Genomic DNA, 27979 nt, shown 5'->3' on the forward strand with positions numbered 1-27979 from the left:
CTCTTGCCTCCCCATCCAAAGTTGGATTACCTTCACCCAAGTTTAATATATGGTGGCTTGGGATTAGGGAGCATGTTAGGAACTTTGGAGAAAATGGATCCCAACATATGGATATTCCACCTATCTTCCAAGGTGATCTAACTTTGAAACTCTTTGCCAAAGCCAAACCTTCAGTCGTCAAAAGGAAAGGGAAAAAAATCAAGGTTCCCACTGTGAAGAAACCAAGAGTATGTACCCTCCTTCCCTAGTTACTCTTTTGTAATAAGTTCTTGATCAATGGCATATGTGACTTTCTTTCCTTCTTTCTCCCTTTTGACCATTGACAAGTAAAAGAAACTGCTCCTCAAACTCAAGCAAAAGTGAAAGCCACTCCTTTGGCACATGATACCCTTATACAGGAGGGGTTTCTGAGGAGGAAACAAAATCTGATGCTAAAAGGGGGCCAACTGGATGTCTATTGATAATACCTAGGAGAAAGAGGATTTTGATGAAGTCACTTCCAAGGATCAAGAAAGTGAAAGCATTGAGGTAGACCCCAATCCATTGTTCTCATTGCTTTCTCCCCCTTTGAAAGTAGTATGTTCCAAACTACTTTCAAAGTATCCTAAGATGATGGGGGATACTGACAAATGGACACTACCCCTTAAGAGCTTTATATTGGAGTGAATTGGGTTTGTCATGTCCCAACTGCAGTCTAAAAGTAAAGAGGATAGTCTGACTCTTTCCTTTGATGAGTTCCTTTCCACACTAGGTGATGCTGAGAGCACAGGTTTCAATGTCAAATGGCTAAAGAGTAGTGTCATTGCATTGAGGGACCTAAAAAGGGCAAGGCCTTCTATTCATGCTTCTTTGTCCTTGCTTCAAGAGTTGAGGGTTAAGAGAACCTCTTGTATCAACAAAGCGAAGGAGACAAAGTCGGCCATTGAGGCACACAGCACTTCGATCACCCACCTCCAAGAGTCCATAACCAAACTTCAAAAGGATTTGTCATCCAAGCAGGAAGCCAGTTCCACCCTTCAAGCTCAGCTAAAAGGCATTGAAGTAGAACAAGATTCTTTGAACAAGAAGATTAATTAGAAGGCGAGCTGGGTGCTTTGAGTTATATAGATTTTCTCTTGAAAATATTAACGTTTTACAGACATTATTTAATTTTCAAGTTGTATTATTTTTTTATGGTTGCAGAAGACCCAGTTATTGTAAACTTTATTATGTTTCTATTTAGTTTGGATATTTAACTTTGCATGCATATCATGAACAGTATAATATGAAGTAATTGAATGGAAAGGCTCTTATTTATAGTAATATAAGTCTTATGGAGCAAAGTATCAGGTTACAAAATTTAAGCATAATACTTTTTAAGGTGAGCTCCACTAATGGGGCTATACACCTTTTTAGCCAACAATGTGCAGTCTAGTGTGCTTCTTCCACAATCTAGGGTCCTTCCCATTTTGGTGAAAACTGGTGTCTATTGGCTCCAGACACACCTCACACATGAGGGGCCATATTCTAGACAAGTTCTCCCACTTGAAACTTTCTTTCCTTAATTACGCCTTCATGCCTCACCTTCATACTTGCCTAGTAAAGGCAGTTATGAATGGCAAAGATGTCTCGCTTTTCTTTAAGAATATCCAATAGGTCCTCTTGGGGTACTCCTGCTATCTTTGCTAGCTTCATTGCTGGCCTTACTAAATCTATTGGGATGATAGCCTCCAGACCATTGACTAGGGAAAAGGGTGAGGCTCTTATAGCTTGTGATTTGACTGTTCTGTGAGCCCATAGAGTTGTAGGAAGTTGCTCTCTCCATCCTATTCCATTCTCCTTAATCATGTTTCCCAATATCTTTAGTAACCTTTGGTTGGAGGCCTCTGCCTATCCATTTCCTTTGGGATAATAAGGTGTAAATGTCATTTGAGTGATGGAGTACCACTCTGTTAAATGACGTGCATCCTTATTCAGGAATGGTGTGCCACTCTGTTTGGTACCCCAAAATGACATACTATATTCTCCCTCAGAAAATTAGCTACTGAGCTACCCATTACTTTCTTCACGGCCACAGCTTCTACTCATTTGGTAAATAGCTCAGTGGCTACCAAAATCCAAATACATCCTTCAAAAGGGGGATTTATAGGACCAATGAAATCCAACTTCCAGTTGTGAAAAGGATATGGAGCCATAGTTGAGTGGAGGCTTTGATGGCTAATATATATCTCATCTCGCCACCTTTGGCATTCTTGACATCTATTGGCGAAATCCTGGGCATCTCTTTGCATGTTAGGCCAGTAGTATCCCTGGTGCAAAGCCATTTGACATAGCTTTCTGCCACCAGGGTATCCTGCTGGCCCTCCCTCATGCAAGTCCGAGAGAATACCCTTTACTTCCTTGCTAGAAATGCACACCAACCATTTCCCTTGGAAGCTTCTCTTAAACAACTTCCCATCCAACATCTTGAATCTTCTTGCATATCTCTTCAGTTTTTCCTTTTCCAACCAATCAGCAGGTAGTACACCTTCTAAAAGGTATCTCAGGTATGGATCCTGCCAATATTCTTCTTGAATTTCACCATTTAGAATTTCTGCTTGATCTGGGGGTATCATAAAACAAGTCTTGCAATCTCTCTGCTCTTCTTTGGCATCACTAGCCATCTCTAGCCAAAAGACCCCTAGCCTCTACAGTTTTCTGCATATGCTGGCATCAAGCTTCACCACACAAATATCATGGTGTAGCCTATGCAGTTGTGTTATCCCTTCTTGTCTTGAGACACACTTCATCAGTAACCCTTTTGCTTCTTTTAAAAACAAGTCTCCATTGATCTTGAGGAAGTCTTTCATATTAGGTGATAAATTTGACCCAACATCCTTTCCTTGGGTTATATCTTTCAAGAAAGGTTCTTGCCAATCTTATGGGAGACACAACCTGCCTTTTATCAGGCTAGGCTGTTTCTTTACTCGAAGTGTCATCTTCTCTTTCTTCATCACAGATTTGGTGGCTAGGGTGGCCAGTGAGTCAACCAACTTGTTCTCCCTCCCGTTAATCACTTTGCATTCTATGGAGGTGACATGTTTCATGAGTTCCTGTGTTGTGGCCCTGTAGGCAGCCAAGCTAGGATTCTTCAACCCATAGGTCCCTCTACCTGTATATTGACTAACTCGAAATCCCCAAATACTTTTAACCTCTTTATGCCAAGTCTCTTGGCAACCTTCAATCCCACCACTAGGGCTTCACACTCTGCTTCGTTGTTTGAACAAGGGAAACGTAGCTTGTAGGAAAACATGTGTTCCTCCCATGATGACTTCAACACCACTCCTATTCCTCCTCCCTGGAATGTAGATGAGTCATCGAAGTGCATAGACCATTCTTGCTCCTTTGTCACTAGAACTTCCTGTTGGGGAAGTGAGAAATCACTCGTCCCTAGGAAGTTGGCTAACAAGTCAGCCACTGCCTGCCCTCTAATAGCGGATGGTCTTATGCACTCAATATCATGGCACAATGTCAAGATGGCCCATTAAGTCATTCTTCCCAACAATTGAAGGCGGGTTAGGAGGTACTTCACTAGATTACTCTTGGTCACCAGCTGTATACAATGCCCTAGAAAGTAATGATTGAACTTTGACACAACAAAAGCTAGGGATAAGCATATCTTTTTCCACCGTGGAATACCTCAACTTTGGTCCCTTCATAAGCCTGTTGATGTAGTACATTGGCTTTCCCACACCTCCCTACTCTTGGGCCTGTTGATGTAGTACACTAGCTTTCCCACACCTCCCTACACTTGGGCCAAGAGGGCCCCCATTGATTGCTCTATGCTGGCTATATACAACAAAAGAGGCTTGCTAGGTGATGAAGCAACCATGGTATGAGGATCAATCAAAATAGACTATATCTTCTTAAATGCTCTCTCACATTGATTACACCACACAAAAGTTGTCCCTTTCTTGGTTTGCTCAACCAAGGGCTTTAAGATCTCGGCCAACCCTAGGATAAACCTTCTTAGGTAAGACACCTTCCCCACAAAGCACCTTAACTCTTTCAAAGTCGGCATCTAATTCAATCCCTCTCTAATGAACAAAGAACCCTAAGAACTTTCCTGATGACACCCCAAAGGTGCACTTTAAAGGGTTCATCCTTAGATTGTACTCTTTGCATCTTTCAAAAACCTATCTCAAGTGTAATAAATGTTCAACGGGGTTTTTCGCTTTTACCACCAACTCATCAACATAATCTTCCACCTATTTATGCAACATATCACGAAATATCAAGGTCATGGTTCTCTGGTAAGTAGTACTAGCATTCTTCAACCCAAAGGGCATCATCTTATAGTAATAATTCCTAAAGGGTGTCCTGAAGGCGGTTTTCTAAGCATCTGCTGGTTCTATGAAAATCTGGTTGTAACCACTATAACCATCCATAAAGGAAAAGCGCTTGTGACCAGCAATTGTATCCACTAGAATGTCGACATTGGGCAGTGGGAACTCATCTTTAGGACAGGCCTTGTTATGATCTTTGAAGTCCACACATATTCTTATCTGCTACTTACCTTTCTTCTTTACAAGAACTATGTTGGCTAACCATTCTAAGCATTTAATTTCCTCTAGGAACCCTACTTTAAAAAGTTTGTTCACTTCAACCTTGATCTTTTCTTCAATATCCAAGCGGCATTTCCTAGTTGGTTGCTTCACAGGCTTGACTTTGGGATTGACATTCAGCTTATATGTCACTGACTTAGGATTCAAGCCTAATATTTCTTCATAATTCCAAGCAAAAACATCTTTGTATTCCTTCAACAAAGCTACCAGCATTCTCCTTTCTCCCTTTGGTAGGCTTTTGCTTACCTTGACTGGCCTTGCTTCTCCCCCATCATTCATGTTGACCTCAATGAGTTCTTCCTAAACATTCTTGACAACATCGTTCATTCATGTAGGGGTTTCTCTTAAGGGTTCTTCAACTACATGCACCCCTTCTAGCTATTGAGTAAGGCTAAAGGGGTTAGGCCCGCCATTCTCCGGACCCCTTTTCTCTAACCGTCAGAACTCGTATACGACCTTGCCATTAGGCTTGGTGATCCTCCTTATCTTAAGAGGCCTGTCAGGTTCTATGACTTCTCCAACATCTTCCTCCTCCTCTCTAATATAGTGACATTGAAAGGAAGGATCCTATTTTCTCCCTTAGGTTCAAACTCTTGGTGCAAGGCTGCTTCTACATTGCCAAGTTCTGCCCTATCATAAGGTATCCTAGTGGCCTCAATAGTTACAAGTTTGCCTCTCTAAATAGCCTTCACACATTGGTGATACGTAGAATCTACAGCTTTGTGTACTTTAAGCCAAGGGTGGCCCAAAATGACATAGTATGAAGTATCACCATCCATTACATGCACAAGAGTACGTGCCTTGATAGGCCTTACCCTCAAATCCAAGGACACATGCCCCAAAGTGCATTACTGTAATGCCCTCATCCCTACCACTTGAAGTGGCTCTTAGATGATTCTTTCTTGTGGAATACCCAAGGCATCCAATGCCAGGAGGGGCAAGATATTGGTTGAAGCACCGGTATCCATCAAGGCCCATTTTATTTGAGAGACTCCTAAGAAGGCGGTGACATATAAAGGTTTTTCTCCATCAATTGCTCAATTGGCTAAGTCCATTAAGGAGAAAGTCATAGATTCCCTGGTTTCTTGATAAGCTACTTGCAATAAACTTCCCTCAGAAGCAGCCACTCCCTAGCTTCTTTCCACCACTTGGGTCAAAGCCTATGTTGCCTCCCTCCTAGCCAATGGTTTGAGGCCTATCCCTTCAAGAAAGGAATGAACTTTGTCATCTTGTTGGATCCTTAACGCCATTTCTTCATCCTACCAAGGTAGGGTGCAGAACTACTGCTGGCCGCACTCCCAACTTCTTCTTCCATAGGATCCTCACAACCTATGAAAAAGGTCATAGCTACCTTAGGTTTATGCATCCTATGGTCTATACGCTTTCTATTTTTTATGACTAAATCACCCTTGGCCACTTTTTCATGGAAAATATTTCTTAGAGCGAAACAATCCATGGTGTAGTGATCACTTCTTCTGTGATACCTACAGTAAAGCGCACCTCGCTTTTCTTTCTCTATTGGCTCATGTTTACAGTCAGGTAAGACCACCACACCATCCTTCACCCAGGCATCTAGGATGCTATATAGTTCTTCTGCTGAGACAGAGAAGGGGGGAGGAATACTGCTTTTTTTTCCCTCTTTCTGCCTTTGGTAACCTTCTTTGTTTTTTCTACCACAGCTTCTTCTATCTTTTTACTCGCTCACTTCCAAAATTGTTTAGGAGCACTTGTGGTCTATGAAGTTGAGCGCTTAGAAGGCTTTCTCACTAACATGCTAGTTCTTCTAGAAGCTTCCACCAGCCTTGTGAAAATTAGGATCTACAAGTTCTCCAAATAAGGGTGGTATTCATACAACATACTAGCAATGCAAATATCCACCAGTCTTTCTTCCTCTACGGGATCATAACATATTAAAGAGAGGTCCCCAAATCTACAAATGTAGTCCAATAACCCCTTAGAGATCCTCTACCTCTCCCACTGCAAATCTGGCAGAGTAAGCTTTTCATCCAAAGTAAAGAACTTTTTCATGAGCTGAGTAGCCATATCATTCGAGCTTAAGACCAACCCTGGTAAAAGGCTGGTATACCAAGTAAAAGCCCGACCTTCCAAGGATTTAGAAAACTCCCTGAGTCTCAACTCATGGTCATGAGACTGAGTTGTCAAAGCATCTACATACCTCCTGATATGATCTCTGGCATTTCCAATCATACCATCATATTTAGGAAAGATAGGAGGCATGTAGTTAGTGGGATAAGGCTTTCTAGCCATCTCTTCAAGATAAGGAGGTCTTGTATCAATGTAAGCAGAACTCTTCACCTTTCGAGCCAAAAGTAAAATGGCTGCAATATCCTCCCTAATAAAGTATGGAGATGCTTAAGGCTCATTGGGCTATTGTGGTGCCCTCTGCTCTTGGTTTAGAGGTGGAACCGCATTTGATCTCTCGTTCCCTCCCTAAGGTGGTTGACCTCCTTGTGGGGTATGAGGAGTGGATGTCCTCTGGCACAATGATTGAAACTCTGCCCACATAGTGGCTTGAGAACATTGAAGATCCTCTATAGCTACCACGAGATCTCAGTTGCTGGGTTGTCTGACCTCTTCAAAGGACTCTGTACCCTCAGTGTGGATAGAAACATTATCCATGCTTACTTTGACCTATTGCTCTTCACCCAAACCTATTTATGCCATTGCGTTCTTCTTTCTCAGAGGCATTGAACAACCAAAAAGAAAGAAAACCAGAGATATAACAAAGAGAGAATAACCAAAATATAATAAAGGGAAAACAACTAGAGATTCTCCCTAGTGGAGTCGCCAAAAATGTACGTGCAAGTTAGGCTATCAAGCTTGTAAAGGAAAATAAGCTATGGATCTAACAGTACATTTAAGTGCAAAAGCTCATGAACAATAAAATTGGAAACTTTAACACTTAAATGTCTAGGTAAATGTAAAGGCAAAAGCAAAGAAAGTAAAGAAGATGTGTAACATACATGGAAACCCTTGAGAAGGGATGCAAAACCATGATTGAGTGAAGGACGGGATATCCTTCACTCCTTAAAGCTCTCTATTATATGAAAGTTTATGTTTTTACACAATGGTCATCTTCTTCCTAAAGAAAGCCTCTCTTTTTACCTCACTTTCCTACCCAAACTTCTACCTCTTTCTCTTTATCTTTCTAGGTTTTTACCCTCATTGTTTAGCAACATGTTCCTCTTATAGTATGAGTAATGTTGTTAGGTACATTAGGACAAGTGTCAAGCCCCCATTTGCCCATTTAAACCCTAATACAGCTGTTGTAGTATACTACGGCTAGAGGAGAGAGAAGACATGCCAATTTCAGGTTAGTGAGACGAAGGGCGGCTCTGCTACAACGTGGGGGGCAAAGGCATAGACAAGGAGGTTAGGAGTGATGCACGCGTCCTTAGCAGTGGTCTAGCACAAGTTCAACCAATAAGGGGTGTTTCATAGCTTCTAACCATAGAAGGTCGCTATCTCCCTTTTACGCTGGTACTGAGTGTCCATTCCAAGAGTATATTTCACTCTTCCCTAAGATAGTCACGCCGTTGGCACGGGCTGAGAGTGGTCTTCCTTCAGCCAACATTCTTCCCCCCTTTGTCACAGTTAGGCCACGTGTAGGGTTCGATTCTAGCCACGTCAGCACCCAAGTTTGCCTTGGTTGGTGTTATGTACAAAGCTCTATTTTTTTTATTCTATTTAAATTTCAATTTGATGTTTTATTATTTTTTCTCTTCCCCACTCCTTGTCTTCCCTTTCCTCTCTCGTCTGCTCTTCTTCATGACCCACTCATCTAACAGTACTAGTGCATATTTCATCCTCCATGTCCATTACTTGATGCTCACTTGATGTTTTAGCACATCACATTTGGTTAATGAGATGAATTGTAGCCATACTAGCCGAGCTCCCTGATCAAATCACAACATTGAAATCACCATCTAATTCCCGGTTTGGGTTCAAGTTGGTGTTACTGAGGTATTTAGTCAATTTTACTTTCATATTTTAGATCCTAGTAGTTGATTAGGCTATTAGTATTTTAATATTTGAAAGTAATATTATTTTTGTAATAATGCAATTAGAGTTTCTTACGCCAATTAGAACTAGGATTTAACAATCCTTTATAAGTAAACTACTGTATTCATTTTGGAATTAGTTGATATTTTGATGAATGATAAAAATAATCTTTGGTTTGGTGCTAACTCCAGTCTAGTCCAATTGTTCTGGTTGTCCCTACATCAGCTCTTATTTTGAGAAGGGTGGAATCAGCAACCAAATTGGAGTGAAAACTGTTAAAGGATGATGATAAACGACATGAAGCTTCTCCATCAAGAATATCACAGGGAGAACATCAAGTCGTTTCGTACAAAAAGATGAAACATTCATGAAGATTGAGATATATTTGAATATTCTCTTGTTTGTGTACCCCAAAAGTAAATTTAAAGCATATATATTACAGGAACACAACTGAATGATTTCATTATTACATTTTTTTTTTCTTTTTTTCTTTTTGGATAAACTATTACATTTTCATTTTTCACAACAAAATTATACAAAATCTTGACAAACATACGAGTCTCGCAAGCCCAAGTCTCAGACATCCTGAGAGGACAATTACAAAAGGGACACTATTGCTGAGAATACAACTACTATGAAATAATAATAATAATAATAATAATAATAATAAATTAAAGAATTCAAGTTTCAAGTTTGAATTTCACTGCCAAATGCCTCAGATGACCGATTGGAAGGAATAGGTGCAGCAGGCAGTTTGGTCACTGCAACCAAAATGTCGGCATAACCCAACACCCCAACTAAAACATCATCACTTTCATCCTCAATCACCCAAACATGAGTAGCCCTGTGAGACAGCATCTGAGCCATGACTGCAGCCAATGAACTGGTAACCTTACATGTCAAGGGTGCACTTCTGCCCCTATATATGCTCCTACTGACACCAAAACCGGGGCTAGTATTGTTGCTAAAGAACCCAATACTCCTACTACTGAATTTCTTCAATCTTGCTGACCCACCACCTCCGTTACCTAACTTGCTATCGCCGCCAACTGTTGAATTTACATCAAAATCAGGCAATGACCTTGAGCTCACATTATCTTCAACTCCCATCACAAACTGTCCAGCTGAAAGATTGGCTAAAGCCCATGCTGCTGCTAAGTAATCACATTTCCATAGTTTTGTGGCAGAAATATCCCCAATGATCTTATACTGACCATCTGGCATGCGCTCCACAACAGCAACTGCACTGGGGTCTTTGGGAAGTTTTTGAATTGCTTCAATGGCTGGCAGGGAGGCTTCAATAGAGTAGTAGTTTGGGTTAATGACTCCAAGAGAGGAGATGGAGGAGAGAGGGAGAGGAGCGAGAGCACCAAGGCAACCAATAAGGAAACGAATGACATCTTCTCTTGAGAGACAGCAAAACTTATCACGAACGGGGGTGGAAGACGAGGAAGGCCGATTGGTGTTTGCACTGAGGTTATTACAGCTACCAGTAGCAGTATCAATATTCTTGAGCCACTTACCATTGTAGAGAATAGAGAATCGCTTGCTCATGCCTTTCCATACTACACTTTTCGCAACAAGAAGACGCTTCACACCTTGCTTCATCATCTCCAGTGCGTCAATCAATCTTGCATCAGAAATAAAAAGGGGGGGAAATCAAGATACGGGTAGAGAAGTTGCATCATTTGACATGTTAAAGAAAAACTGGATCACAAACAGAAACTTAAAAAATGTGTTTTCTTGTTTCTCATTTAGTCAGTATCCAACTAAAAGGCAATAGGTTCCCATAGATGTCAAGATCAAAGAAAAGCATATGCTCCGGGTGTTATTTAAAAATAAAGGCTTGTTAAATACCCATGATGAATATCACACCAAATTTTTTTCACATAACAAATTAGAAGTGTAATGACTCAAGGAAGCGCTGCCACATTTGCATTATACCTTAAAAGGAAGAGTTAAGTTACAATTGACACTCAGCATATGCCCGCACAACACACATTTATTCAATCTAATCCACATAATGCAGACACAATCTCTCCCACTTAAATTCTTGACGTTCTCAGCAAGTTCCACGTGTAGCATACCCCCAAACCACATGGAAGTACAAGGTTTGCTCTAATACTATTTGTAATGACCCAAGGAAGCGTTGGTCACGTCTACACTATACCCTAAAAGAACTACTTAATTTACAATTGGGACTCCTCGTAGTCACTTACGTAGCCTCCATTCAACTTAGTAAACACTCAATGTGGGACTCAGGCACTCAGCACACACCCGCACAACACACACTTATTTAATCCAATCTGCATAATCTGGGTATCACAATAAGGGGGAACCTACATTCTTCCTAACTACTAGTAAATAATCACTTTTCCAACGTTCCCTGTTCATGAGGGCATGGGCTTTTGGTTATGTTTCTTTCAATTCTTTTGTAAACTTCATTGATTCTTTCAACAGATTGTAATTCCTTAGAAAAACCTTATGTACCCTGCCTGTGTACTAGGGATGTCTCTTCAATTAATAAATTAAGCATAACTTGTAAAAACATAATAATAATTTCAGTACATTTTAGATTTCCACAAAATCTCCATTGTTTGGTAGATGCCAAACACGAAAGAACCTTTTTCCCAATGTTCTGTCACATCAAACCATTGGTATGATTACTACATATTCTCCATATAGCATCCAATGATAGTAATGGTGTACCACTACATTAACAAAAAAATGAAAACAATCTCAAATATAAACCAGAGGAATTCCTTTGTTCAATTAACCATGACTTGAACCACATTTGACAGAAGTAAATAACATCCAGAAACAAAGCCTCTACATTAAAATTGGTAGTTCTGTGACAGGCAAACTCACCAATGAACATGTAAACTGGAGGGGAAAAAATCATGATTTTAAGCGTGAAGAACAGAGTTACTAGAGCATGATCCTCAAAGTCCAGATCTAGGAATCACAGATACTTCAGAAATGCTCATATATCTGGGTCTGATACAGATACCATACAGCAGGGATATGCGTCCATGAATTTAAAAAATATTAAATTTTAAAATCAGATATGTTGGGACACAGCTGGTATACGGTTGGGACATGGCTAAGGTAGAAATAAAATTCTCTTAATAAAAACTTAATGCTATTTTAAAACTATCTGGGGTAAAATCTCATAAAAAGGAATCTGAAGTTGTATTACATTTGAAGGACAAAATAGCAAATTGATTAATGTTACTTTAGGGATTTAGGAATAAAGTACATTAAGGAACTGTTGCTAAAAGTGCACTTTAGGTACAGTACAAGAAGCTCAGCGCTTTTTGCACATAAAGCAAGGTGCATTTGCAGGAACACGCCTTAGGCACACTTTTTTTTTTGTAGTTTTTTCAACAAGCTTAAAGCGCACTTTTTGGAGCTTTTTAAAGATAATACTAATAATAAACCAAATGTGATATTTAGCAGTCAGATCTTAATTTTAACGCTGTTGAGGAGCTGATTACTTGATTGTTATATATATCAATTAATAGTTAATTTCAAATTTATCATATTATGCTTTTAAAAATACGTGCTTCATTTCATTAGACATGCCTGTGCTTTGTGCCTAGGCTCCAAGAGGCCTTTGTGCTTAAGTACCCCCTGCGCTAAACATCGGAGATAGTTACTTTATACTCTTACATATATGCTAATTTCATATCTATAATTGCTTGAATATTTTTTTTTTTTTTTTTTTGATAAGTAAAAGTTTATTGATATCAAAAAAGGGGAACACCCTAGTGCACAGGGAGTGTACAAGGGGTCAAACAATCAAGAAAAAAATTTACAAGTATCTAAGAAATCAAGAAAAGATAAAAATGATTGGTTCCGCAAAGCAGCCAACCAATCCATTAAAGTTCTAAAGAAAAATAGCTTCAAGTCTAATATGGATCTCTCCTTATCTTCAAAGCACCAACTATTTCTCTCCCTCGAAAGGCACCACAATAAGCAATGGGAAACCATCAACCATATATGCCCATTTTGATGACGGCCAAATCTGCCTTGCCAACATGCTAGAAGCCCCACTACAGATTGCGGCATAACCCAACTCACTCCAAACAAACCAAACACCATAGCCCCACATATCCATTACAACCAGACAATGAAGAAAAAGATGATCAACCAATTCACCATTACATTTGCACATGTAGCACCAATCCAATATCCAAACCTTCCTTTTCCGTAAATTGTCAATCGTTAAGCATTTCCCTAAAGCAGCAGTCCAAACAAATAAAGCTACTCGAGAGGGAATCTTCTGTTTCCAAATGCTTTTTCAAGGAAAGCAATAGTCATTAGAGCCCACTAAGAGATTGTAATAATCCTTAACCGTGAAGCCCTCTTTCTATCAAATTTCCAGCACATCTTATTCTCACCAAACCCTCTCACCGAAGCACCATATATGGTATCCATGAAACTGGCAAGTGCCTCTAGTTCCCGAGCATGCACACCCCTACAGAAACTTACATCCCAAAACAGAATTCCATTATCAAATTTCATAATCTCAGCCACACTAACCTCCAGATCTCGGCAAAATCTAAACAATTCAAGATAGCTGACTGCAAGAGATGTTTCACCACACCAACGGTCTTGCCAAAATTTCACCCTAGACCCATCCCCAATATCATATAAAATGTGGCGAGAAAAAGAAGGCTAGCCCCAACTAATATTTTTCCACAAGCCAACACCATATGGACCATTAATAGGCCTAGTACACCAGTTACCCCATCCACAACCATATTTCACCGCTATCACTTGCCTCCAAAGGGCAGCCCTCTCCATCCCAAATCTCCATAGCCACTTCCCAAGCAAAGCTTCATTAAAAAGTCTTACCTTATCCCCAAACCACTCGAAGCAATGGGAGTGCAGACAGTAGCCCATTTAACCAAATGGAATTTTGGTTCATCACCAATGCCACCCCATAAGAAATTCCTCTAAAGTTTCTCAATTTAGTTAGCCACAGAAGCATGAATAGGAGATAAAGATAGAAAATAAGTAGGTAAATTAGATAAAGTGCTTTTAATTAAAGTGACTCTACCTCCCTTGGATAAGTACAAACATTTCCATCTTGCTAATCTACATTCTGTCTTATCCAGAATTGGATTCCATATTGTCTTATCCTTGAATTTAGCTCCCAAAGGAAGGCCTAAATATTTCATTGGAAGAGTACCTTGTTTACAGCTAAGGACATTCAACAAAGTCAAAATTATGCACCATACCAACAGGAACCAACTCTGACTTGCCCAAGTTTAACTTTAGACTAGAAACCGCCTCAAACCAAATGAGAATCATACGGAGAAACAAAACCTGATCCAGATCAGCATCACAAAAAATTAAAGTGTCATCCACAAAATGAAGATGAGACACTGCCAAAGATCTTCCCTCTAAACGACCCACACCAAAGCCTAACATGTGACCATCATGGACAACTTTATCCAACATTCTTCCAAGGACTTCCATAACCAAGACAAACAGCAAAGAGGACAATGGGTCATCTTGTCTCAACCCCTTGGAGCTCTCAAAAAACCCACAAGGAGAGCCATTTATCAGAATAGAGAAGCGAACTGTAGATATACAAAAGAAAATCCACTACCTACATTTAGCAGAGAACCCACTCCATTCTAGTAACTGCATAAGAAATCCTTAGTTGACATGATCAAAAGCCTTCTCAACATCTAATTTGCAAAGTATCCCAGGCAAACCAATTTTCACCCTACTGTCAAGGCATTCATTAGCAATAAGCATAGAGTCAAGAATCTGCCGATTCCTCACAAAAGCATTCTGTGCAAATGAAGTTATATCTTCCATGACCGTGCGAAGTCTGGTGGCTAAGACCTTAGCAATGATTTTATTTTTTTATTTATTTATTTATTTTTATAGGTAATGAGTATTATTAAATAAACTATACAACTAAAGAAAGAAAATACAAGGTGTTCATGATGGTGACCATAAGGAAATGCAACAAACAAACAATCAGCATCAAATAAGAAGGAAAAACTTAAAGTGCAATGCTAAGAGAAGAAATACACTCCAAGATAGTAGAACAATCCGAGAAGCCCCAACACCTAGACCAATCAAAGTCTTTTGGCATGAGCTTGTAATTGAACCAAGGATTTTTCAGTATCCTCAAAAGAGCGCCGGTTTCTTCCTATCCAAACAATCCACATCAAACAGCCAAAAACCATACTCCATATGTCTAAATTAAATTTTCCCAACCAATAGCTCTAACAATACACCAAGCTTTCCACAGAGCCTGGCATGACCCATTGGATCCCAAAGATCTAAAACATATATACCCACAGTGAGTGAGCTACCAAACAATGGAGGAGGAGATGATCCACAGTTTCCTCATTACGATGGCACATACAACACCGATTCACCAAAATGCACCCCCTAAGTATAAGATTATCCAATGTAAGGATCTGCCCATGAACCACTGTCCACACAAAAAATGCCACCCTCTTAGGAATCTTAACTTTCCAAACATCCTTCCACGAAAAATTGGAGTCAAATGCACCCTGAATGTTATTCTAATAGGACCAAGTATCAAACTTGCCATTCCCATTGAGACACCAATGAGAAGTCACCCCCAACACCCCTAGGGATCCGAGATTGAATGAACTCAAGGAAAGAGAAGGCAGCTTCTAATTTCCTTTCATGAAAATCCCTATAAAATCTAAAATTCCAAATTCTATCGTTTCCACCCTCCTGGTAGCATAATACATCAGAAATGCAAGCTTCCTTGTCATTAGAACACACATACAACTGAGGATAGAGCATTTTAAGTGTGCTATCTCCAACCCACTTATCATGCCAAAAAAAAATACGAGTGCCATCACCCACCACTAGGGCCACATGTTTGGAGAAACTCTCCCATCCATCATGAATACCACGCCACAAACCACATTTGTGGGCCCTTCTACATGCTTTAGTAGTCCACCCCCCTTGACCCTCTCCATATTTAGTTGCAATAACCCTCCTCCAAAGATGAGTGCCTTCTTGTCCAAGCCTCCATAACCATTTCCCTAACAGGGCTTTATTAAAATGCACTAACTTCCAGATCCCCAAACCACCCATTTCTAACGGTAAACACACCTTCTCCCAAGCCACCAAAGGATCTTTGAAACACTCCTCTAAAGATCCCCATAAAAAATTTCTCTGAATACGCTCCAACCTATCAGCCACAACTACAGGGATGACAAATAAGGATAGATAGTACATAGGAAGGCTAGAAAGAGTCCTATTCAACAGAGTAAGTCTACCCCCCTTTGATAAATAAAGAAGCTTCCAACCTGAGAGTTTCTTCTCCATCCTTTCCAAGATAGGATTCCAAACAGATGTTGTTTTGTAAGAAGTACCCAACGACATTCCCAAGTATTTTATAGGCAGACTACCCACCCTATATCAAGGTATGGTAGCCAAAGCATCTATATTTCCAACCTCCCCAACAGGACTAATGGGGCGAAAATCCTTGACTTCAATTGTATGAATTTTTTTTAGGGATGAGAATAATGAACGTTGCATTCAAACTTTTCTCAAATTGACCTATAGCAAAACAATGATGAAATACAGCCATAAGATCAGTTTTGAGAATACCCCAACATGCTTGGAAGAAAGCCTTTGGAAACCCATCCGCTCCAGGCAATTTATCCCCATTAAATTTCTGTATGACATCAAAAATTTCTACCTCCTTAAAGGATCTATCTAGCCAATCTGCATTATCACCAGATATCCTTGGAAATACCAAGACTTCTGAAAATGGTCGAACAACTTGCTGCTCAGAGTATAAATTCATAAAGAATTGAGTAATACAATCAGCAATCCTACCTTAATCGGAAGACAAGATTCCATCAACCATAAGGCTCTCGATACCATTATTTCTTCTATTGGAATTAGCCATTCTATGAAAAAAATTGGTATTTGCGTCCCCCTCCCTCAAATGTAGCACCCTCGACTTCTGCCTCCAACTAATCTCTTCTAAAAGAGTGAGCTTTTCAATCTCAGTACGGAGATTAACTTGTTCTAACTTTTCCTCAGCTATTAAAGGCTAAGTCTCCTCTCGAACATCCAAATCATTCAATTTGTTCCAGAGTTGCTGTTTCTTAAAAGTGACATTGCCAAACTCTGCTTTGTTCCATTTTTTTAGATCCAACTTCTTAGCAAGTATAAAACTGGGATTTCCTTGGAACAAATAAGATGCCCACCAAGCTTTCACTTTATCAACATAATTCTCCACCCTCAACCACATATTTTTAAAACGAAAAGAGTTCTACCTTTTTGATGACTCCCCCCCTCCAACAGAATTGGGTAGTGGTCTGAAAGTACCCTCGACAGCCTTCTCTGTGCAAATAGAGTAAAGTGATCCGCCAAGAGCAGAGAGAAAAGAAACCAATCTAATCTAGAAGCGGAGGAAGTATTGGACCAAGTATAAAGGCCTCCTTCCATAGGTATATCCATCAACCCATGAAGAGAGATAAAGTTAGAAAATCCATACATGGCCCGAGTACAAGTTGTAGCTCCTAATCTTTCCGATGGGAAGCAGATTATATTAAAGTCACCTCTTAGACACCATGGCACATCCCACCAACTAATCAGCCCTGTTAGCTCCTCCCACATTTTCCTACGCCTCTTGTTCAAATTTGGCCCATATAAACCTGTAAATGCCGACTCAAATTGATCGCCTACATTTTTAAATCTGCATGAAACAGAAAAACGCCCTGCTGCTTCCTCCACCTTTTCCACTGCCCTTCAATCCCACATCAAGACAATACCTCCAGAAGCATCTTCTAAACCCAAGTACAACCAGTTTACATATGGACAGCTCCATATACTTTTGACAATTCCTCTAGTAATCCATTCAAGTTTAGTCTCCTACAAACATACAATATCAAGCCACCATGCATGCAACAAATTACAAATCTGAAGCCTCTTCTCAACCTCATTCAATCCTCTAACATTCCAGGAAAGCATCTTCAAGTTCATTTAAGAACAAAAAGAGCCTGCTCCCTATTAATACCACTACGCCTAGTTGAAGTAGAACCATAATTAATCGAGCTGAATAGACCCTTTAGCTCTCTCAAACCTTTCACTCCAGAACTCTTCAAGTCACGTGCTTTTTTTTCCAAAGCAACCCTACGGTGTAATTCAGCCTCAACAACCAATAAAAAGGTGGTTGCTTGATTTTCCAAACCTTTTAGGGACGTGCCCAGGAAGTTATCAAACCCATTAAATCTGGTTTGGAACCACTTAGAGTAAGCTTCTTCCCTCACTGGATTCTCCACACCCACCACTTCCTATCCTTCCATTGCCAATAGTAGAGAAAAAGGCCAGTGGTTCCACAACTAGAGGCGACAAACCCCCTTCATTAGGTAGCTCAACAAACTCTGAACAGGTGTCCGAGACCCAATCCTCCACGAGTACTTCATTCCCATCAAATTGGGCTGATGACACCTCCAAAACGTCTGAAGACTTCAATGGGACCAAGGTCAATTGGGTTTGCTCTTCCAAAACCTTTGTGACTTCACTTGGAGGCAGAGAAATCTAAATTGGAACAGCCACTGTTCTTCCATCTCGGAGTTCAAGCACCCACTCCTTTGAATTCCCCCATTTCTTGCTAACATTGCCGGAATGCTCTTGAAGGATTAAACGAATGTCTCGCTGCAAGTTCTCTTCACCATCGGAGGTGTTAGCTGACTCATCGAGCTCATAAGAGCAGAGAAACTCTGTATTGGTCTCATCAGAGCCGAGGATCTCATTATCAGGCTCATCGGCATCGATAAAGTCAATATCGGCATCATTAGGGACTTTCATCAACTGGGCTAGCCTCAACGAGCTTCAAGAATCAGCTTGAGGTTGTGCAACCACATCGCATCTTCTAGAATCACGCATTGAGCTCGTCAAAGCCGAAGGCAAGTTTCCTGGGTTCTAGGTCTCGCCATTTGGAAGTGGTTGTTTTGGTTTGGGCCGCTAGATTGTGATGGGCTTGGGATTAATTTTGGGCTTTGCATTGAAGGGAGCTTTGGGTTTAAAAATATGGTTTTATCTTCAGGCATATTGTTATTATCTTTGGGTTTTTCTATGCGGCCCACTTCCTGGACTTTGGACCACTTTACCTCCCACCCACCATCCGGCCCACGCTCCAATCTCAGGCCAACATCCAACGTTAAGAGCGAACCATTGACACCACTAATGCTCTTTGTAATCTCAACCGACAATTTAGCCTTAGACATTGCTTGTTTCTTCCCAACATTCAAGTCGCGCATATCGAGGCTTTGATTGCTCAAATTTGACTTGGTTGAAATTTGAAAATTCGACATTAATTGCTTTCCTTTTCTGTTACCGCTACCCTCTCTCCGATCACCCTCCGCCACTATCGGTTTCAAGACAGAACTAAATGGTTGTTTGATGGCAAGCGACCCAAGAGCAATTGCTTTCCGTAGATGAAATCCAAAACCTCACCACCCACTACCCGATTTCCCTTCTAGCACCACGAGAAAGCCTTTCCGACGGCCATGGATAAGTTCCGAGATCATTAAAAAACTGCCGTGTGCATTGGAACCCAATTGCAAAATAAAAACTTTCTCACCATCCTTGAAGGTTCGTGCAAAGTTACCAGGAGTTGTATTAGACATTAGATCCTCCACAATAGCTAGCAAATGCTTTGCACCCTATTTGCCCATGAAAACTAATCAGAGTGAGTCCCGATTTCACTCAAAAATGCATAACATGAAATAAGTACCTCTCTCCTCAACTGAGAATTCGAAAGTCTTGGACTCAATGAAAAAGAAAATTGAACCTCCAATAACAATAGAGAAAAACCACAAGTTTTGTGACTAATTCGAGGTAGCCAAGCCTCAAGACATATCTGCAAAGCTAAATACATTGCCAAATGTAGACCAAATTAAAATCTTGCAGGATGAATGCTTTTTAACAAGCGCAAAATAAATCCTTCACCATCTACCGATATTTTTATTTTCATTCATTGATCTATAATTGGTTGAATATTAGTTTTAATTTTTTTTATAAAGGTACTTGTTATTGTCTTCCAAATCAAAAGTTAATATATTATGATTATCATTGGGAATTTTTGCATTTTGATGGTAGTTAATTGTACTTAAATGCATGTTATATTAGGGTCAAACTTCCTATTATGCATACAAATGCATACTTGCATAGTATTCTTTGAAGTAAACATGAAGAAAGACAATACACAAACTTCAAGCTTAACTACTGATCCCTCTACATTTTCAAAGCAACGCCCACATCCACAGGATTCACAAGAATTTTATATATAACTTCTTTTACCAACTAATAATTACTTCACATCTTCTAATATGTAAAACAAGTATGAAATATAGAAAACAACATAAAACCATAAAATTACGCTTACTTTTCAGCCAAAGGAATTCTCCTAATCCTTTCTAATATATTGGGGAGAGTTTCTTTTGGAAAGGGGAGAGGGGGGGTGGGGGGAGCACAAATTAAGATCCATGTAATTGCCTCTAACGTTATGAGGCTGGGTTCATCTCTGTTTCAAACAAAAATTGCAAGATTTGCAGTTTTGTTTTCTGCTACATGGACAAATAAAATATTTCAGGCTGGATCCAGTATCATCTAATCAACTTAAGAGTCCGTTTGGATACAGCTGAAAACTGAAAACTGAAACTGAAAACTGAAAAACACTGTAGCAAAATAATTTTTAAATATGTGAATAGTATCGTAGGACCCATTTTTAATGAAAAAATTGCTGAAAAGTGTATTTTGTGGGACCCATAAACAGTGCATAAAAGCACTGTTCACAAGAGAAAAGTCAAAAAGTTACGGCTTGACCAAAAAAAAAAAAAAAATTTCTGAAACGTAAACGTGCGCCTAGGAAGCGCAAAACGCGCTTCCCAAATGCACTCTAAATCTCCAACTTCTCCAAAAATAAATAAAAGGGCAGAAAATTATATTTAATTATCGGTTATCACATTATTGTTCTCTCGTTTTTTGGTACTGCAATGTTATTCTGTCTACTATTTTTTCAAAAGGCCATTTGAAGCACACAATGCCTAATATGCATCAAAGCTAATCCAACATAGATTGCTCACTCTAATTGCAGTTATATGAAGTTAAATAAATTGTATCTCCGTATAGCAACAAATAAGGTCTCCATCATTGCTGCAATCCACATAATTACACTTACATTCAAGGACAAGCTTAAACTAGAAAAATCTCATCATGAGAGCATAGTTTAATGAGCAATTCTTTAGTTCCTTTAAAATGGTAACTTGATCTTTCAAACCCTCAAAACAAATCAGATCTGAAATTTAATTCACTTGTATATTATTCAAATAGTAACTGTCAAGATTCTACAGAGAGAGACTGTAGATCACAAGATTCTAGTAAATTAGCCAAATCCAATACAAGTAAAAGGATTTTTTTTTTTTTAAATAAAAAATATATATATAAGAAAATATTAAAAAAAACCAAGAAATTTATTTATAACCACTAGAACCATTTTCTTTTTATCAATTTCAGATTTAGCTTCATTAACAGGTTGATTGAAATAAATTGATTTCTGGTTCTTGCCAAGAACTCAACAGATCGTATTAAGAGCTTTCCAGATGCAGCTCTAGCACTCACAAACCAAAAATAGAAATTTGCATACTCTTCTTTTCCATATTATATGTAGCAAAGAAATACAGAAGGCCCTCAGATTATAAAATAGAAGGTAGTATTAATTATAGATATTTATAACTTATAGATACAGGCCTTTGTTCTAATACTAGCCTTCAACATATAGATTTCCTTCCACAATAATTTCCTCTAACATAGATACAAAACAACATGAAGCATGCCGTTTTATAGAAACTATCTCAAGCCAGTTAAACTCCTACAATTCCACAGTTTAACAGTTCCATCCACTCTAATAGAGTAAAGAATATATATAAAAATAATAATCAAAACTAAGACATTTTTAGGTTATGTACACATGTAGAAGACCCTTTAGATTATGTACATACGTAATTATAGAAGATACAACTAAACTTCATGTGCCCAATCATATGAGCTTCATTTGATCTGTTTTATTGTGCTTTTAATAACAAATGTGCTCTATAACAGATTTTTTTTCTTCTTTTTTGTTTTTGTATAAGAGTATAAGACTAGAAAAACAATAGCATAACATGATCACATTTTTTATACAAAATAAGCCAATGAAATGAACTCATCCAAACACCGGCAGCTTTTTTGTTTAGCTTTTAGCTTATCTAATACTATATATAATAGCAGAAGCCTTTAACGAGGTGCTGCCACGTTAGGAAAAAGGGCCCCTTCAAATGCTGCCACGTCTAAAGTTTAAAGGCCCGCACGTCACATTGTTTAAGGACTCTTTACCAAAAAAAAAAAAACTGTTTAAAAACAGTCACACGTCAAAAAACAAAATCTGAACAAAGCCCAAAACTGTTCATGCCCATCTTCTATTTATTTTATCTGAAACAATGCAGCCCAAAATCCTCCAATCTGTCTTCTATTTCTTCTTCTTCATCGCCCAAATCTCAAATAAACCCTTCAAAGCCTCATAAATCTCCCCTCAGAGCCTTCCTCTGCATCTCCAACATCCCCAACCACCGCCTGTTTTCCATTCCCAAGATTTTGCCTCTTAAACCGTTTACAAGGTTTAGATTGGCGTTCACAATGTCTGAGAATCGGTGGTATACACTATTTTTTGGCATGCCAACAAATTGGCGATTGAGACGAATCAAGTGTCAAGGACTAAGACAGTTTCATTGGGGAGATGCTATGTTGTATTTGCTTAATGGGTTTTGGCCAGAATCATATCGGCGTCGGGTAGATGATACGGTGTGTTGGCTTTTGTTTTCGATTTTGCTATTACTCTTGCTCTGCCTCTGTGTGCCGTTTGGTTTCATTGGGGTTGCTCTGAATTGCTTTTCTGTTTAGTTGCATTGCTCTGTGTTGGTTTTGCTTTTTTGCCATTTACTCTCTACAATTCTCATGTTACCCTATGTGGGTTCAATCCCTTTTGTTTTCTATTTTCCCCTAATCATAAGGACTCGAGGTTTTGGTAAATGGTAATAAGAATTGGGGTGACATGAGGCTTTTATTGTTGTTCTTAAATTCTTAATTAATGTTAAGAGTTTTAGCATATTTGATAGTTTGATTGTGGCTTAGCCAATTTTATAGAAATTATGCTTCAAAAACGTCAAAAGGGTACTAAGCAGATTGCATCAAAGAAGAATACAATTTGAAGTCTAATGTCTCAATGTATTTTATAAATAACATACTCTTACAAGCAAGACAAACAAATGGACGTACTACATTACCCTATGAATTTTAATGAATTTCATTGTGTTGTTAAGTTTTTTATTTTTTATTTTTAAGAAGAGTAAACTAAATGTATTGTTAAGTTATTGTATGTCATCTTCTTTGTACATATTGCCATGAATTTTTCTGGAAAATTACATTGTAAATAAAGCTGGATTGTTTCTTCAAGATTGCTGGCTTTTGTAAGTTGGGTCAATCATATTAATAAGTATGGTTTATTTATTTTTTTTTTCCATTAATACTTCTTTTGTTGCTATGGATTACCTCCACTTTTGGATGATTCTAAATCACATCATGTAACTAAGATTGGTTTGAAAATGTTGCTGATAAAAGGGGTTGGTATGTTACTAGGGATAAAGTCTAAAATTTCATTGATAGTATTCCCCCTCTCCCCTAGTATTGAGTCCATTTTTTAAGGCTTTTGCTACTGGAATAAGCATTAAGTTATGTTTTTATATTAAGGCATATTTTTATACTTTTTTGGTATCATTTTGTTATTTAGCATTGGAGTATTTTTTGTTAAGATAGAAGTGGGATTAATGTATGATTGTGTGCGAAATTTGTGAGGACTTTCTTAGTGACTTCTCCTCCACTATAGAGTTATGTACATTTTTTGTATGTACCCTTGGTCTTTCTGATTGGAAGCCTTTTATTCTGGTTTTTCTTGGGTTTGAAAGGTAGTTTGGTTTGGTAATAGACACATTATTAATTGGCTTATAGTATGCATCTTAGAGTTTGATAGGCTTCGTATTTTGGATGATGTATGTCACATTGTTGGGCTCTTCTACTTTAATGAAGATTTGGAATCTTTTTGGGGAGAATACTAAAAAAAATCAAGTATCTGCAATATTTCATTATGCAGCACTAAGACTTGAGGTGGTAGATAATTTGCAGTTGGTTCATTGTGATAACTTTTTTTTTTCTCCCTCCAATCTTTCTCTTATCAATTTTTTTTTCTTCCTCAGGTCATAGCTGATTGATTGTGTTATGTGGAATCTACAACTGTATAGGAACCTTGCTCTTCTACAGTTTTAGAGTTAAGATGAGGACAGGTTCCATGTGCTTTTCCATCTTGCAAGTTCCTAGATGCAGAATCCTCACATTAGCTACTTTTTGGAGGGAAAGCTTCCACAGTTTGAGTAGGACTAACAAAAATAGTTCTATCTTTAGGCTACTTGGTTCTAATATCTATGGGCTTGAGAGAGGTTACATTAGGAAATGGACTCAAAATCCTGTATTTACAAACACAGAGGAAGGAAATAAAACCACCTAGCAAAGTAAACCAAGCAACATTGGGCATGAAATTTTAGATTGAGTGGTTTCAAAAAGTGATACATTTAGTGTAAATAAGACAGAGATTAGTAAATTCCACAATATTGAATACTGTGAATCATAAGATTTACTTCCTATAGATTATTGAAATAAAACAAAAATATATATACGACTACACAATAGAGAAATATAAGAGAAAAATTGATTACTTTCAAAAGAATAATCCACAGTATGATTGTTTTTATTGTGTGTCTTAGTGTTTTGGATTTGAGTACTTATAGATGATTTACTTTTATTTATTTATTTTATGAATAGATGATTACATAATAATGGGTGAAAAGTTTCATAAATTCCAAAACTTGGGTGTGCGTATAATCTAATATATTTGTTTTGTTTATCACTACAAGGGTTGTTGTTAACATATTTTCTCTATATAATTGCAGCTTTTTGGTGATTGTGAGCTTTTTCTTTTTCTTTTTTTGTTTTGCAATTGAAATTTAGGGCCAAGATTAAGAAGATTCAATGTCGTTTTTATGGGTTATGGCTTATGAATTGGTTTGGTTTTAGAATTTGAGATTCCCATCTACTATTGATTATGCATTTTATTTGTTGTAGGTGGAATTTTGTTTTGTTTATATGTTGTGGCTTAATTATTCACTACAGCTTTTTCTTTTTCCTTTTGCGATTAAAAAGTTGGATTCAATGTCCCTTTTAAGGGTTATATATTGGTTTGGTTTTAGAATTTGAGATTCCAATGTGCTATTAATTATGCATTATTATTTGACTAATATTTTTTTGACTTTCTATTTCATAAAACTGTAGCAATTTTTCTCTTTTAAGCTTTTTGGTTGTAAAATTTTCTCTAATCTCATGGTTTAATTAATTGTGGTTCCTAGGAATGGTAGATTTGGTATTTGAAATGGTGTTGCAAGTTTTAATTCGATGTGATTTATTGTGGTTCCTAGGAATAGCAGATTTGCTATTTGAAATTGTCATGTAAGTTTTAATTGCTTAAAGTCAGATTCTTTTTCTTAGTCTCTCATAACAAGGAAGTACACACAAGATGTGATTTGAAAAAACTAATTTTTAAAATTTTTAGAGGATATTGGACACTATATGCTTAAATATATTACGTTATTTAAGTTTGAATATATGTAGTAGAAGTATGATAACTAAGTTTATATTGGAGACAAAGTTCATTGATATGTAAAATGATCCCGCGCATTGCGCGGGTTAAACACTAGTTTGTTTAATGCACAGAGCTTTTAAAACCTCACTTTTTTAAGTACAAGTATATTTTAGCCTATGTTCAGCAGAAAACCTAATAAGTTGATGCCAAACAGACACTAAAGAGAATAAGTGCCTAAGCCAAAAGCCTTCTATCATACAAAAGCCTTCTTTAAATTTGGAAATTAGAAATGACATATTCCGATTGGAGATAAGGATGCACAGCAAAAATAAATTTCCAGCCAAATGAACATGTTACACTTCCATGATGTTAAGCATGTATGATCACACACGAAGAAGATGTGCACGCACTTGCACAACAATATTAATAACGAATGAAATCACATCCAAGAGAACTGTTTGGGTAAAAATTATTATAATACTTATGATAAATATCATAAAGACCACCAATAAGAAAACAATGAAGAACGGACAGATGAAGTAAGCAAATATAACAAAACTATGTTTCATAAATAGGTTCTAGAAACAATTGGGAACTTTTCACATAAAACTACACATCACAATTTACAAGACGCAAAAAATATTACCAAATTCAACACAACCATCAAACAAGTAATCCAAAAATCTTCAGATCCAATTAGCCAAATTGGAAGTAAAGTACGCCACACACAATAATTAAACAGCACTAATCATAATTCTTTTACATTCCAGCACAAGATCTTCTAAACTTATAGCATTACCAATAGATAGCAACATTATGACAATCAAATCTAAAATTCTGTTCAAATAGTTACCAATACACAAAAACAACAAACAACAACCAAGTCTTAGTTCAAAAATTTTGGAGTGAGCTATTAATCCTCAATAAACTAGTCAGGATCACCCACGTATTCTTTTCCACCATTCTATTAGATCTGAAGTCATGCTCTCTGTTACTTCCTTATTTGAAAGGAAGATTACATATCTTACCAAACTAAAAGAGATAATGTTTTCATAAGATTAGCCAAATTATGCTCACAATAAAACCATGATACTAAAATGCAAAAAAGATAATGAATAACTAACCTTGTCCCAGGATCAACCTGCCTCAACAAGGTATTATTAGGCACAACAACCTCAGAAACAGGGGTCTTCATGGCTTTGTCCTGATCCTCCAAACACTCACTCCTTGCCAAGAATGCAACAATGTCAAGAGAATTAAGAATACCCACAAACCTCTGTTGCCTCATCTCCCCATTCTCAAACACACCAACATGCTGTGATGATCTCCTCTTCCACACAGGTATTCCACCTTCAGTAGACTCTCCAATAGCACATATGGCAGATTCCACCGTCTCGGTCTCCAGAAACTCCACCATCTCTGGCTTCCCCACCGTCAGATCCCCCACCACATGGTACAGAAACACCGATGCCATTCTCAATAAGTCCTTGTTTGGCTGCCAAGAAAAAAAGCAAAGAAAATGTTGAATAAGATAGAGAGTGAAATCAAATAAATTTTTTTTTTCAAAAACCAAAAGGTTATTTTACCTGAAATCACTCTGTTTTGGATAATGGGCAGTTATAAGAAACCCCTTTTAGCAGATTTTTTATTTGACTGGTATCAATGAAATACTAGAACAAGACAAAAGCTCGAGTTTTGCTCGAGAAAATCCAGGAATAAGCTATTAATTTATTTTCCTCTGAGTGTAGTTTTCTCAGGAACCAAGCACAGAGAGAGAAGGAGAGAGAAGAGAGATCGGGTACCGGAAGAACCGGTAAAGAGAGCAAGAGCTATAAAAGGGAATGAAGAAAGATGAGGAGAAGATGAAAGCCAGTAATGGGTAGAAGTCTGTGAAGGATCAGAGGAGCTAAGAGGCTGTGAGGATTGGCCATTGATGAACAACGAGTAACTGAAGAAAAGTAATAGCAAACTCCCTAAGGTTTAGGCCCATGAACGAAGAGATCTCTCTCCAACACTCTCTCTCTCTCTTTAATCTCTATCTATCTACCCAACTATCTATCAATCTTCGTGTGTGCGTCTTGACTCTCAAAATGAAGAAATTTAGGTGGCTTTTTGGGGAGGGAGGGAGAGAGAGAGAGAGAGAGGCGTCTAGGGGGAAGGGAAGAGTGTGGATGAGAATGAAACGTGGGGAAGTCAAAATTTTGTTGGACTAGACTACTTTTATATGATTATTCAGCAAAAGTGACGCACTATCACTATTTGGCAAAAAATTTAACAGTTTACTACCACTACTGTTTTAGAAATAGGTAAAAATTTACTACTTTTTTTTTTTTTTTTTTTTAGAAAAGTTGAGTTTACCGTGAAATTCGAATTTCATAAATTTGAATTTTTTGAAAAAATATACTCTACAAAATTTTGAAAAATTTTTATGATACTCGAGTTTATAGAACTCGAGTACTATGAAATACTTTTAAAATTTTTCCATGGTACTCGAGTACCATAAAAAACTCAATTTCGTCAAACTCAAGTATTCAAAAAGTAATAAATCTTTATATATTTCTGAAACAGTGGTAAATTGCAATATACTTTGCAGAAAGATGCTATTTGGCTATTTTCACCT

General features: G+C 38.0%; 1 protein-coding gene across 1 annotated transcript; it reads right to left on the minus strand.

Annotated features, from left to right (window-relative positions):
- Positions 1-9103: 9103 nt before the first annotated feature.
- LOC115991550 (CBS domain-containing protein CBSX6) lies at positions 9104-27546 on the minus strand. Its single transcript, XM_031115332.1, has 3 exons — positions 26946-27546; positions 26484-26854; positions 9104-10236 (listed from the first exon to the last, which is right to left on the minus strand). The coding sequence occupies exons 2-3, from the start codon at positions 26831-26833 to the stop codon at positions 9294-9296; spliced, it is 1293 nt and encodes a 430-aa protein (XP_030971192.1). The 5' UTR covers positions 26834-26854; positions 26946-27546; the 3' UTR covers positions 9104-9293.
- Between the last annotated feature and the right edge of the window lie 433 nt (positions 27547-27979).

This window comes from Quercus lobata, chromosome 1, assembly GCF_001633185.2.
Source record: "Quercus lobata isolate SW786 chromosome 1, ValleyOak3.0 Primary Assembly, whole genome shotgun sequence".
Classification (NCBI taxonomy): Eukaryota; Viridiplantae; Streptophyta; class Magnoliopsida; order Fagales; family Fagaceae; genus Quercus; species Quercus lobata.

Coding starts and splice junctions, on each gene's coding strand:
- LOC115991550 (XM_031115332.1), bottom strand. CDS start 26,833: ATGGCATCGGTGTTTCTGTACCATGTGGTGGGGGATCTGACGGTGGGG. Junction 10,237..26,483: donor CAGGTTGATCCTGGGACAAG/GTTAGTTATTCA, acceptor TTCTGATGCAAG/ATTGATTGACGCACTGGAGA.